Source organism: Sciurus carolinensis, chromosome 9 (genome assembly GCF_902686445.1).
Source record: "Sciurus carolinensis chromosome 9, mSciCar1.2, whole genome shotgun sequence".
NCBI classification, from domain to species: domain Eukaryota; kingdom Metazoa; phylum Chordata; class Mammalia; order Rodentia; family Sciuridae; genus Sciurus; species Sciurus carolinensis.
This window is the reverse complement of record NC_062221.1, coordinates 66,695,669-66,709,986: the sequence shown is the minus strand read 5'-3', so window position 1 is coordinate 66,709,986 and position 14,318 is coordinate 66,695,669. Positions and strand designations below refer to the sequence as shown.

At 38.1% G+C, this 14,318-nt stretch overlaps 1 protein-coding gene across 1 annotated transcript; it reads left to right on the top strand.

Annotated features, from left to right (window-relative positions):
- Positions 1-46: 46 nt before the first annotated feature.
- On the top strand, positions 47-13,436 carry Fbxo45 (F-box protein 45). Its single transcript, XM_047565350.1, has 3 exons — positions 47-693; positions 7,662-8,018; positions 12,622-13,436. The coding sequence occupies exons 1-3, from the start codon at positions 388-390 to the stop codon at positions 12,805-12,807; spliced, it is 849 nt and encodes a 282-aa protein (XP_047421306.1). The 5' UTR covers positions 47-387; the 3' UTR covers positions 12,808-13,436.
- The last annotated feature ends 882 nt before the right edge of the window (positions 13,437-14,318 follow it).

Below are 14,318 nucleotides of genomic sequence, written 5' to 3'. Positions count from 1 at the left end.
CGCTAGGCGCCTCAGCGAACAGTCACATCCGGGGCCGAGAGGAACCAGCAAGCGAGCTGGGCGGCGCCCTTGCTCTGTGCCCTCAACCCGCATGGCGGAGCCACGGGCGCGCCTCGAGGAGGCCGGACGAGTCGGGCGGTTACGGCGCCCGCACTGAGCCGCGGGGGAGGGGCAGGAGACACCCGTGCAGCCGGTGCTTCTGCCCTCAGTGAGGCGGGGCGCGCAGCGGACGCCCCCGGGCAGGGGCGGGAGTGGTGGAGGCGCCGGCGGTTGGCCCTGAAAGGGGCGGTTAGAGAGCTGCTCCGGTCTCAAGGCGAGGCTTGGCCTCCCGCGCAGAGACGGGGGGAAGCGGCGGAGGCGGCGGCCCTCGGGCCGGCTGGTGAGGTGATGGCGGCGCCGGGCCCGGGGGCTGGGGCAGCCTCGGGCGGCGCAGGCTGTAGCGGTGGCGGCGCGGGCGCTGGCTCCGGGTCCGCGGGGATCGGGGGCCGGCTGCCCAGTCGGGTGCTGGAGTTGGTGTTTTCCTACCTGGAGCTGTCGGAGCTGCGGAGCTGCGCCCTGGTGTGCAAGCACTGGTACCGCTGCCTACACGGCGATGAGAACAGCGAGGTGTGGCGGAGCCTGTGCGCCCGCAGCTTGGCCGAAGAGGCTCTGCGCACGGACATCCTCTGCAACCTGCCCAGCTACAAGGCCAAGGTGAGGGAACCCCGGGTCACGCTACTGCCATCAGTCCGGTCCTTCGCCCCGCTCTCTGTGCTCATTTAAGCTTGAGTCAGACGCCTCGCCTCACCATCCCGCCTTTCCACCGTTCCTTCCTCACATTTCCCCTCCATAAAGATCCTCTTTTCTTTTGGATTGAAGTTGTGCTACTTAACCCACCCGACTTTCGTGTCCACTTTTTAAAAAACTGAATGGTTTTCAATCATTCTTTCTACTTTCAGCGGTCTCTCCTCTTAAAGACGGACCATCAACTATTGTGCTTTAAAATACTCCAAATAGACTTTTATTAGATCATTTTGGCTGCTTTAATATGGGCTTGGTTTCTAAGATCTTTGCATTCACCTCATTTTTTCCAAGTTCTGATTTATAATCACATTTTGTTTACTCTACTTTTACTGTATTTCCAGCTTACAGTGTGGTCCGACGTACACTGCTAACTAAAGACAGAACATCCTCCCATCCGCACCAGATAATTGTCCTAATACTGTCCTGTGCTACTGTTATTGACTACTTCCTTGCTAACTTTTTCATAGTTCTACCTTGATGTTTCCGTTCTGTTCCTTTTGTCATCTAACACGCCAATTCCAGTTTGCTGCTCCCTTTTCTTCCCCCTAGATTCTTGTTCATACTCCTGTCACCTTCATAATAGAAAATAAAATGCCAAGTAGCAAGTTGTTTTAGGGCCCAGAGGTTTCTCCAGGACACATAAACAAGGGAGCCAGGGCTTGATTTCAGTTGAATGGAAAGCGGCTTTTTCTTTTTATTTTCTTTCTTCTTTCTTTTTTTAATTTTGAGATAGGGTCTTGCTAAGTTGCTGAGGCTGGTCTCATACAGTAATTCTCCTACCTCATCCTCCCAAATAGCTGGAATTACAGGCATATAGAAGAGTGCAGAAGATTGCAGTTTTGTCCTACTTTCCTAGTGTGTGGGTTTCATGAGTGTTGTTTTTTTTTTTTTTTTAATTTTTAAAAGTTTTTCCCAGAAAGTTTTTTTGCTTATTTTAAATTAAGATTATTTTTGTAACTTGTTTCTGATAGATACGTTCATGAGTCAAGATTCTTATATTAGCTAACATGTTCATGTGAGTCAAGCTTCAGTGAAAGCAAAATGATATAAAGCAGAATGTCTTCCCTTTTGGCCCTTTCTCACAGCTATCCAGTTCCCCTCTTTGGAGGCATCTGTATTACTATTTGGTTTGTATTTTCACTGCTTAGGTATTGTAGGCTTGTATTAATCGTAGGTTCTTTTAGATATTACAGACCATTTTTTAATGTCTTAAGGATGAAAGATAGTTCAGAAGAAGTCAGATAGTCTGCTGGGGAAGTAAGTCATTGAGTGGAGAATTGGAGGTTTGAAGTTGAGGTTTATTGAGCTGAATTTTAAAAGATGAAGTGGATTGGATATTTTATGAAGGGGAAGTATTTTGAACAGAAGGTGAACAAGAGGAAAGCAAAGGCACCATGCTCAATTTTGCAGATGTAATGATGAAATTAAAAAAAAAACAACCCACAAACCTCATAAAGGGGGGAATCTCATGAAAATAAAGGGAGATTAGTAGAATAGAGGAAAGGGAGCAGGCTGTGGTGAGGGGAGGAAGAGGGAAGTACAAGGGAATGATATTGGGCTAAATTATATTGGCTGTATTGTATTCCATGTACAACTAACAAATCCCACCATTATGTACAACTATAATGAACCAATAAAATGTGGAGGAAAAGAAATTATAATAAATTAGGGGGAAAAAGTAAAGCCAATCCTTAAAAAAAAAGAAAGCAAAGCAAACTCTTATGAATGCCCTTATCTTGTGGAGTATACAGTCTAGTGGAGGAATGGGTATAAACTGCATCTGGTAAGTACCATGAAGGAGAGATACATGCGGTTCTGAGTTCAGTAAGGGAGAATTTGACCTGGGTTGGGAGGTCAGGGAATGCTTTCTTCATAGGAAATGATGCATGAACTAAGAACAGAAGGATAAGATAAATAGGTCAAGTGGGGAGAGAAGAGCCTTTTAGGAGAGAACCTGATGAGGGTGAGGGACAGAAAATTATTGGTGTGACTGGAGCATAGAGAGCAAAGGTAATGCTGGTTTGAAATAAGATGGAAGAAGTGGACTGGAGCCAGACTGTAGGGTAGCCATTTCAAATTGTAATCAGGAGGGATTTAGGGAATATGGGGATTGATGTTATGATTATTTTGCATTTTTAGATTATTTCTGACATTAGTATGGAGACAGGTAGTTGGAGGTACCTTAGAAATATGGTAGACCAATTAGAAAGTAAGTAGTGAAGGAGATGGAGAGAAATTAACAGATCTGGGGAAGTAAATCTGCAAGAATTTGGCAAATACATTTGAAACAGGGATGAGAAAGAGGGAGGTGCCAAGGGTGACGCTTAGTATCTGTCTTACATAATATGGGAATAACTGGCTAGATTTTAGAGAGGCTGGCAACAAGCAAGTTCATTTGGGGTAGATTAGCATTTATGGTGTTTCCAAGAAATCTGAGAGATTACAGGTAGCTAGTTGTTACAGGCTGTAGCCTAGAGAAAATGTCTAGGTTAAAGATAAACAGTTTAGTTATATTGAATGAATGAAGAGGAATATGGTTATAAACATAAGCTAGAGTCTTTGAAATAAATATAGCATTCAGTATATTGTTTGGACTTTGTTCTATGGTTGGAAAACCCACAGAAGTTTGAAAAGAAGAGTGATACAATAAAAGCTGTGCTTTAAGAGAGTAGTCCATCTGGCACAATGGCACATGCCTATAATCCAGCTACTCAGGAGAACTGAGGCAGGAGGATCACAGGTTCAAGATGAGCCTCGAGCAACTTAGAGAGATCCTGGGAGTTTCTAAATAAAAAGGACTCGGGGTATAACTTAGTGGTAGAGTGCCACTGAGTTCAATCCCCAGTACCACAAAAAAAATATACAGGGACTATAAGATGAAGTGAAGAAAGTAAAGATTAGTACCTATACCAGAAACACAATATAGAGGATAGAAGTGGATGACTGGGAGAGTTATCATAAAGAACAAATCCATGTAGGAGAGCTGCTAGCTGGGTGAGCGGGACAAGGAGTAGAGTTGAAAAGAATTTCTGAGGAGCTCAAGTAACTTGGCAGTATTGAAACAGATTTGAGTTGGTCAGTCTATTTGGATTTCTCTTTCTTCTTGTTCTTCTTTCATTTCTTTTTTTTTTTTTTTTTTTTTTTTTTCTGTTTGTTTGTTTGCTGTGAATCAAACCCAGACCTAATATATGCTTGACACATGGTCTACTATTGAGCTACACATCCAACCCCAGGACTTTTCGTTTCTTCTTTTTTTAATTTGTTTCTTTTTAGATAGGAGTTTTCTTTTTTAAAAAATTCAGTTTTACATGTCACCAAATAGCATTAGTTAATCCCATAATACTTGGCATCTTACTGTCTAAATTTCAGATTTAAACTAGGTCTTAAAACTATTTACTGTAATATAAAATCCACTAAAATATAAATTCCATTTCATCTGAATTATTTCAGTATCCATTTCTAAAAACTAAGGGCACATATAATGACAGTTAATCACCTCTAAAAAAATAATTTTCTTATATAAAGTATACACTGTTCTAATTTCCAGTTCTTGCAAAATTGTACAATGGTTTATTTAATCAAGATTTATATAAGGCTATCATGGCAGAGTGTTAATTGTGCCTCTTAATAGTTTAGTATACAGATTGACTCTATCTTTTCTTAACCTCTCACCCCTGCAGCTTCTTTGCCATGAGACTGGATTTTGCTGATTTCATGGTGTCGCTTAACATGTTCTTCTGTCTCCCATATTTCCTATAGAAGTTCGATCAATTTAGATTTTTTTGGCAAGATACTTTTTTACTAGAATCAAGTAGTTAGAGGTATGTTAGAAAATAAAATCTATATAATTAAGTGTTGTTTGATATAGATAAGACAATGGTGGATAAGAATTCAGGAGAGAAATGAAGAGGTTGGTGGCCTTGGTTAAGAATAGCCTTCATGGACGGTGGTGTGTTAGAGGAAGATGTGTCGAGAGGAGAGGAAAGTAGAAAGATACTATACAAAAGGAAAGTAGAAAGGAAATAGGAATCTAATCGGGGGTCTTCAAAAGCAGGCAGAGGAGCTGTATTACACCTATAATCCTAGCAACTCGGAATGGTTAAAGCAGGAAATCACAAGTTCAAAATTGGCCCTCAGCAATTAAGTGAGTCCCTAGGCAACTTAAGAGACCCTGTCTCAAACTAAATAAATAAATAAATAAAAGGGCTTGGGGGTGGCTCAGTGGTTAAGTGCCCCTGAGTTCAATCCCTGGTACCTCCTTTTCCCCCACAAAAAACCAGAGGAATTTGCAATTGATTACAGTACTAAGTATGGAACTATTAAAGGCTATTAACTGGGATGAGCATGCAATAAAGGTGTTGTCTTAGAAGACAGCCCTGGAAAAGTAAATGACTAAGGACTGAGTTAGAGAGAATTAAGGGGTCAGAGGAAGGTGGTCACTAAAAGAATATATAAGTTAGAGGAAGAGGTTATCAATGGTATCGGAATGACAAAGAGAATAAAGATAGAAAAAAAGCAGCTGGAATTTGGAGACGGGGGAATAAGCATAGGGAAATATTAATTAAAAAAAAATCTTTGGTAGTGGGGTTGAACCCAGGGGCGCATAAGCACTGAGCCACATCCCCAGCCCTTCTTATTTATTTGAGACAGGGTCCTTGTTAAGTTGCTGAGGGTTCTCTAAATTGCGTGGGTCTGACTCTGAACTTGGATCCTCCTTCCTCAGCTTCCTGAGCCTCTGGGATTATAGGTGTTTGCCACCATGCCCTACTAAATATTTTATAATGAATCATTTCATGTGATGTTATTCTCTTGAGTGATAGAGACAATACTTGTGTGGGAACGTTTTCCTTCCTTATTTACTCTTCTGATCTTTTGAATGCTCACAAGTATATAATAATGGAGAAGATAGGGAAAACATTAAAACTACATCCTCCTTATGAAAACATGGGGTACATAAAAGAAGCATTTTAAAAAGAAAACTCTGCTGTGCAATGCAACAATGAAACAGTAAAGTACTGACTAATGGAATTGAATATTTAATGACAGGACTAGATACCTGATTTCTTTTGGAGGGTCCTTTACTACCTATCTGTTGACTTTTAAGTCTGTGTCTTCACCCCTGAGTTTGAAGTAAGTGACTGTTGAGGTCCTTCATAATGCTGACCTGTGAATCTGGGGTTGATTTCTCAGGTTAACTAGAACATAGGTCTACCCTCCACTGCTTTGAGTATTTTGAATAAAGAAGGGATTGTAATTTTATTTTATTTATTGCTATGCTGAGATTGAAACTAGGGCCTCACACAGGCTAAATATGTGCTCTAATACTGAACTATATCCCCAGCCAAGAAGGAAAAATTTTAAAGTTTTTTTTTTTTTTGTACAGGGGAACTATTTTGGAAATTTAAAAAACTTTGTAATTCCTGAAGGATCCTATTGGTAACTGCTCTTAATGACTGTCTCTCCATAAGTCTACTGTTTGAGTTTAGATGCTGTATAGGGGATTATTTGATTTGGAAACATCAGAGTGGTGATGTCTTATTGTATGAGTAATACCTAACAAATAACTGAGGACCTAAGGTAGTTTGTGCCTACTAAAATTTTCATAAGTTTTAGAGCTGCCATAATGAAGCTTTTTATTTTGTGTCTTACTTAAATATGTGTACAGACATGCATTTATATATATATATGTTTTATGTATAAATATATGTACATATATAAATATATGCACTTATACACATTTATGTATGTTTTATACATATACGTGTGTGTGTGTTGCTGGGGATTGAACCCACAGCTTTGCACATGCTAGGCAATGGTCTACCACTGATCTACATCCCCCAGTCCTAAAATATAATTGTTTTTCATGACATCATTGCTAATATGAAAACTTTTTTTATGTAAAAAGATCAAATATAGACAAAAGCAGAGAAAATAGTTTGAACTTCCCTATACCCATCACCAGGTTTTACCAATGACCAGTGATCATATTTACCTCACGTACTCTCCCACTGAGTATTTTAAAGCAATTCCTAGATATCATTATTTCATCCATAAACATTTTAGTATTACCTCTAATGATACAAGGATTCTTGTGTATATTTTTTGATGTTTAAGAAGTTCCTTTGGAGAAGTACTGTAATTTGGTCAGTGGTGAAACGTTTAGCAGTTATTCTTTATGTATTATGTGTTTATGTATGTACATGTTTATTTTAAGAGACAGGGTTACTATGGTTAGGTTGCTATATTGCCCAGACTGGTCCTGAACTCTTGGGCTCAGTTGATTCTCCCACAGCCTCCCAGGTAGTTGGGACTGTAAGCACACTCCAGTGTCTGGCTGTAGTTGGCAGGGGTTTGTGTGTATGTGTGTGTGTTTGTGTGTCTTTGTGTGTGTTACTGGAGATGGAACCCAAAAGTGCTCTACCATTGAGCTATGTTCCCAGCCCTTTTTATTTTTTATGTTGAGAAGGGGTTTTGCAGGCTGGAGTTGTGGCTCAGTGGTAGAGTGCTTACCTGGCATGTGTAAGGCCATGGGTTTGATACTTAAAAAAATATATTTAAAAAAAAAAAAAAAGGGTCTGCTAAGTTGCAGAGACTGGCCTCGGACTTGTCGTCCTCCTGCCTCAGCCTTCAGAGTGCTGGAATTACAGGCATGTGCTACCACTTCAGCACACCTGGCATTTGGCAGTTATTTTAATGTTGTTGCAGTGTTTATTTTAGCATCCCATCCTGAAACTTTAGCCATTATTTGGAAATACGTATTATATTATTTAAAAATATATAACCTTATTATTTAGAAATGTATAGTATGAATTTGGGTACTTCTCAGTGTTTAAGAAAAATCAAATTTTCTTTCTTTGGTCTGTTTCTTGTGTTTTTAGGTACGTGCTTTCCAGCATGCCTTCAGCACTAATGACTGCTCCAGGAATGTCTATATTAAGAAGAATGGCTTTACTTTGCATCGAAACCCTATCGCTCAAAGCACTGATGGTGCAAGGACCAAGATTGGTTTCAGTGAGGGCCGCCATGCATGGGAAGTGTGGTGGGAGGGCCCTCTGGGCACTGTGGCAGTGATTGGAATTGCCACAAAACGGGCCCCCATGCAGTGCCAAGGTTATGTGGCATTACTGGGCAGTGATGACCAGAGCTGGGGCTGGAATCTGGTGGACAATAACCTACTACATAATGGGGAAGTCAATGGCAGTTTTCCACAATGCAACAATGCACCAAAATACCAGGTGAGAAATTGGGTATTTTCTCAGGTGTGGGCCTTTGTCCAGTCACACCTTAATTTGTTTTAAACTTACAATTTTTTTATGTAGCAGCTATGTCTTCTCTGGTAATTTTAAAATAAATGGTATAAATGATGTATCTCAGTATCTGTTTGCTAATGCATATTCAACCATACACAACCCATCTTTGTTCTAGATTGGGGATTGGGAAATGTTTTCTGTACAAAGCCATAAGGTAAATATTTTAGGCGTTACAGTCCACACAGTCTCTGTCACAGCTTTAAACACTGTTGTTATAGCATGAAATCAGCTGTATATAACATATGAACAAATGAACATGACTGTGTTCTAGTAAGACCTTATTTATAGGCTACAGGGCTGATTTGGCCTAGGGATTGTAGTTTGCGAGTTCTTGATCAAGATTGTCATCTTTTCTATGTCATAACATACCCAAATTGTCTTTTTCTAGATACCTCAGCCCAACAAATGCACCTGTGTACATACACATGCATACTCACCCTCTGCTACTTATTAATCTGTGGATTCAAAGCCTTTGGAGGCATCATTAATATCTAGAGACAGACAAGTTCAGGCAAATTGCTGAATATTTTTATTCTTTTTCTTTTAGCATTAAGCTGTATTCATTTTATTCTAGAGTCAAAATTATAATTACTATTTCTAAAAGCCCTGTTATTATAGATGTAGTAGAGTGTAAAGGAATAATCTGATAAGAAATTGGAAGTCTTATGGAACTACAGATTGCATATTTCAGAGTTTGAAATCTGTAGTCTCGATGACCTCAAATCAGTAGAAAAACTAAAAATGTATTCCATTTCCTGAGTTATAAAAACTGGAAAGATTTTTATTTTATAGAATTCTTGCCTCATTGTCTTTTTATGTTCTGCAAATACCCTACAGAGAGGGGTGTCTGGATTTCATGATCACCAAAGATAAAATTCTGTCACTACCTTTGCAATGATTTTGTAATGACAGTTCCTCAAGTGTTTTTCAGAGAACAAACTCTGTTTGATTTAAATCCTTTTAAATTTATTGACTTGTTTAATTCCCATGTATGGTCTATTTTGATGAATGTTCCATGTGTGCCTAGAAAGAATGTATACTTGATGGTATATTCTGTGACAGGTCAAGTTGGTTGATAGGGTTCAAGTCTGTATATTGTTACTGATTTTTCTTTACATCTGTTCTTATATTGAGAGAAGTACTGAAGTCCTCAACTACACTTGATACCTTGTCTATTCTTTCCTTTCTGTCAGCTTTACTTCATAGGTTCAGAGGCTCTATTATTGTATAAATACATTTTTAAATGTTGTATCTTTGTCTAATTAGTTCTTTTGTATTCATGGTATGACCTTTAACTACTCATATTCCTTTAAGTCTGTTTTGTCTGATTTTAATATAGCCTATCCAGTTTTCTCATGCTTCCTATTGCAAAGGGTTCCACCCATGCCCTTTTTTGTCTTGTATTTAAAGTGGGTCTCGTAGGTAGCATGTAGTCTTGATTTTTATCTAACCCAATCTCATAATCTCTGCCTTTCTAGTGTTTAGTTCGTTTATATTTAATGTAATTATTGGACTGCTTGATATCGTCCTTGTCTCTTGTGTCTCTGAAGTTACACGTGTGTACACACACAGGCTTGTTTCTCTATGTTCTTTGGATTAGATAATTTCTGTTGCAATGTCTTCAAGTTCATTGCTTCCTTTTTTGCCATCTCAACTCTGCTGTTGAACCAGGCTAATGAGTTTTGGTTATTTATACTCTTTAACTCTAGATTTTTCAGTTAGTTTCTTTCTTATTTATTTTTTAACTGGAGATTGAACCCAGGGTGGTGGTGGTGGTGGTGGTGGTGGTGGTGGTGGTGGTGGTTTTTTTTGCGGTGCTGGGGATTGAACCCAGGACCTTGTGCTTGCAAGGCAAGCACTTTACCAACTGAGCTATAGCCCCAACCCCAGGGTTGTTTTTACTACTGAGTTACATCCCTGTCCCTTTATTTTTTATTTTGCTACAAGATCTCACTAAATTGCTTGCCGAGGGCCTCGCTAAGTTGAGAGGCTGACCTCAAATTTGGGATCCTTCTGTCACAGCCTCCTGAGTTGTTGGGATTATAGGAGTGTGTCACCATGCCCAACTGGTTTCTTTTCTTTGGGGAAGGGGATACCAGGGATTGAACTCAGAGGCACTTGACCACTGAGCCATATCCCCAGCCCTGTTTTGTATTTTATTTAGAGACAGGGTCTCACTGAATTGCTTAGCACCTCACTTTTACTGAGGCAGGCTTTAAACATGGGATTCTCCTGCCTCAGCCTCCTAAACAGCTGGGATTACAGGGCCCCTGCACAAGTCCTGGTTTCTTTATTTAGAGTTTGTTTTGCTCTTGATATTTTGTACTTATTCACTCCTAAATATTAGCTACTTTGAAGTCTTTGTCTGCCAAATGTAGCACATAGGCCTACTTGGAGTCAATTTCTGTTGACTACTTACCACCCTGTTTCTTTTCATACAAAGTAATTTTTTTTTTTTTTTTTGTGCAAACTGGACAAGTAGATAATATATACTAGTAACTCTGGAATTTTTTTTTTTTTTTTTTTTTTTTTTTTTTTTTTTTGCGGTGCTGGGGATTGAACCCAGGGCCTTGTGCTTACAAGGCAAGCATTTGCCAACTGAGCTATCTCCCCAGCCCTTGGAATGTTTAATTTTTCTAGAAACTTGTTTTATTCTCTGAAGAGAGTAGGTTTTCTTATAATGGTAGGCATTTAACTTACCTGGACTCAAACCATAAACTTGATCTCCCATGTGATATGCAGCAGCTAATGCCTTTGCCCAGTTTTTTCAACTTCTAAAGATGTCACCTTTGCTGCTTTTCAGTCTGGTTCCTTGGGGCTTTCCCTGGCCTCTGTAATCCTTGTCGTCTCACAAGGATTTGGGAGACTTTGCTCTCAGACGTTCGGGCTCATCCTCTCTGTGGTTCTGTTGCTTCTGGGGTTCCTTCTCACTGTTTCCAGTTGCTATGCCATCCTCAAGTTTTATTCACTGCCCTCTGTAGCTAGTAAGACTTTTGCTTTTTGCTTCCTACTCTGTGTGTGCTGTAGCTCAAAGTTGAAGCAAATTTGCAAATTTTAGCAGGATTAGTCCTGCCTTCTTAGTCTTGTCTTTTGTAAAATATGGATAACTCCTGGGATTGATGTGAGGATTAAATGGCATAATGTAACTAAAATACACAATTACTCAACCAAATATTAACATTTTATTTCCTTTTTTTTTGCTGTGCTGGGGATCGAACCCAGGGTCTTGTGCTTGCAAGGCAAGCACCCTGCCAACTGAGCTATCTCCCCAGCCCCTATTTCCATTTTTTGTTGTTGGTGTTATTTTGTTGGTAACATTGGATGGTGATAATTTGGAGGTTCTTAGGTTCACAAAGTAGGATGAGAGTTTATTCTGTGTTGGGCAAAGGGAAGGAAAAAACAGATGTTGGCAACTATTTGTGACAGAAAATGCAGCAAAGGAAAATAAGTAACAATAGGAATTATAATCAGGAATTATTCAATTTTGATTTTTTTATTGTAAATGTAGAACTTTCTACGTCTGAGTATAAAAATGCAACTCTTATAGATGCAAACTATGAGACATTGTTCTTTGCTTACTTTTCAAAGTAGAGAAAGAACTGAATATATTGAGCTTCCAGTTCGTTAATAACTCTTGTTCTTATAACAAACAGATGTTTTAGAACTATGGATCACAAATTGACTATTAAATAAAACCATTTCTACATTTTTAGAATAATGTAGGCAGGTTTAATTTTCTATGCTTACATAAATTCCACATTGTAACTGCTTTGTAAACTTAAACCTGTATATTTTATTACAGTGATTTTTTTATCGTGGTAAGACATACATAGCACATTTATTATTTTAGCCATTTATAAATGTACAATTTACTGGCATTAAATTCATATGCTGTCTATACCCAAAACTTTTTTTGTGATCCTTAACATAAACTCCAAATTCATGAAACAATAACTCTTCATTTTCCCTGCTCCTCAGCACCTGGTAACCTCTATTCTACTTTCTGTCTCTGATTATTCTAGATATTTTATGTAGATGGAATCCCATAATATTTATTTTTTGATGTCTAGCTTATTTTATTTAGCATAATGTTTCATCCATGTTGTAGCATATATCAAAATTCTGTTTTTTTTAAATGGCTGAATAACATTCCATGTGTGTATATACAATAGTAATTTAAGAAGGTTATTTACTTTGGTAAAATATACCAAATTATAGATTATAGTGTTAAGAAACATCTTTAAGCAATGAGTATATAAAATCTGAGGACTATTCAGGGGGACATTTAAACTGTTAGTAATTAAATATGGATCCCACGTGAGTCTAAGAGAATTGATCAGAATAAGCACCTGTGTTGAGAATGCTCTTCTAGGTGTTTCTCCTGACCAAAAAGTTTCCCTTCTGATTTTTCTAGATAACTTTAAAAATATATTTCCTTAGTAATATTTCAACTTCTTGATTTGTGTCATGTTTATTCTAGATGTACCTTTGGTGGATTTTCTTCTAACCTTTTGATGTCTGTTTGCAGATAGGAGAAAGAATTCGAGTCATCTTGGACATGGAAGATAAGACTTTAGCTTTTGAACGTGGATATGAATTCCTGGGGGTTGCCTTTAGAGGACTTCCAAAGGCCTGCTTATATCCAGCAGTTTCTGCTGTATATGGCAACACAGAAGTGACTTTGGTTTACCTTGGAAAACCCTTGGATGGATGACAGTGGCTTTCTTTGGATGAAAGACAGACTGGAGAAGAGATCTACTTGTGGAAAGTAGAATCATGAAGTGACAGTGTCATATGTGCATGTCCAAGAAACATCCTGAAAAACACATGAAGTTGTAAACTGGAGAAGCAACTCTATAGCGATTATCTTAGTGTTTCCTCTTTCCACTGGGCCAGAAAAATCCTCAGGGTTGCAGTTGGTTGAGTGGGCAGTTGACATATGCATGTTGCAACAGATTTTGTCTCTATGTTAGCAATGTGTTATTTCCAACTTTAAAGGTGAAATTTTAGGGACACCATAAAAAGGATAAGGATTTTTAAGTAATATGTTTGTGAAGGATTAATCCCATCTTACAACTGCCTGTTCTTTCTCCAGTCCCTTTTTTTCCAGCCAGCTTGACTATTAGAAAAGTATGAAACTGGTTGGGTTTTATTTAATATTTTTAATATATTGAGAAGCATGGTCTGCCTGGACTGCACTTCTCTAACAATGAGAAATAAAATTGTGCAGCTATTTTAAGAGTTGTATATACAATATGTGTGTAAAAAAGAACTGTAAAAAAAAAAAAAAAAAGGACAAAGGGGTTGCTTTGTTCTATTTCATTTTCTTAAAAAACCACTACATGGTACAAAATCAGAATTCACATCTAGGGACAATTGGGTAACTATGAAGAGGAGGATTTAAGAGGAGATGTATTGGCTCATTTGGTCTTACTTTTGACTCAGTTCCCATAACTGTTATAGTCTCATTGGTTGTTGGCTTGTTTTGATTTTTGTTATTTAAACCATCAAAATTATAAGACTCCTCAATCTCCTGGCTAAAGATTGAGGGAAGGCAAATCTATTTCTAATTATTCATATATCAGTAAAGATGATCTAAACATAATAGTAAAATATACATCTTCAGGTATCTGATTTTATTTTTTGGCCTTCTGAGAAAGTGTCTCATAACACAAAACAAAGCTGTGTGCTCTTATAGTCCTCAAATATGAAAGCTATTAGACATACAACCTAGGAAAAGAATTGATTAATGATTCTTTTATTTTCTAACTTTATAATGCTGTAGATATTATTAAAAATTTTTAATTTCATATTGTTTACATCATGTAACAATCCAAGCCTCAAACTCTTCATTGAGGCTATCAAAAAGATGTTTACTTACCCATCTGAAACAGTGCCAACCTGAAGGAGGTTAATTTTATTAATCTCATTATAGATAATTGCCCCCATGGGACTTGAAATATAACACCTTGTGCTGAGAACTTCAGGTTGGCAATGTTTTGAAGTTTTCATTGGAGGAGAGCTTAACATTACTTCCTATTTTGATAAATCTTATTTTTCTTCATTAACACTCTTTTGAATTAGTAATCCAACACACATGAGCTGAGATTTTTTTCTTTTGTTAGAAGAGAAACCAACATCTTTCTGTATGAAAGCATAAATTATATGGTTTCAGATACATAAAAATTAATTAAGACAAGTGAAATCTTTGTACTTTTTAGATTA

What these genes read in the sequence shown, in the direction of transcription:
- Fbxo45 (XM_047565350.1), top strand. Translation starts at nt 388, where the DNA reads ATGGCGGCGCCGGGCCCGGGGGCTGGGGCAGCCTCGGGCGGCGCAGGC. An exon ending in TGCCCAGCTACAAGGCCAAG is followed by an intron (nt 694 to 7,661) that starts GTGAGGGAACCC and finishes TTGTGTTTTTAG; the next exon opens with GTACGTGCTTTCCAGCATGC. An exon ending in ACAATGCACCAAAATACCAG is followed by an intron (nt 8,019 to 12,621) that starts GTGAGAAATTGG and finishes GTCTGTTTGCAG; the next exon opens with ATAGGAGAAAGAATTCGAGT.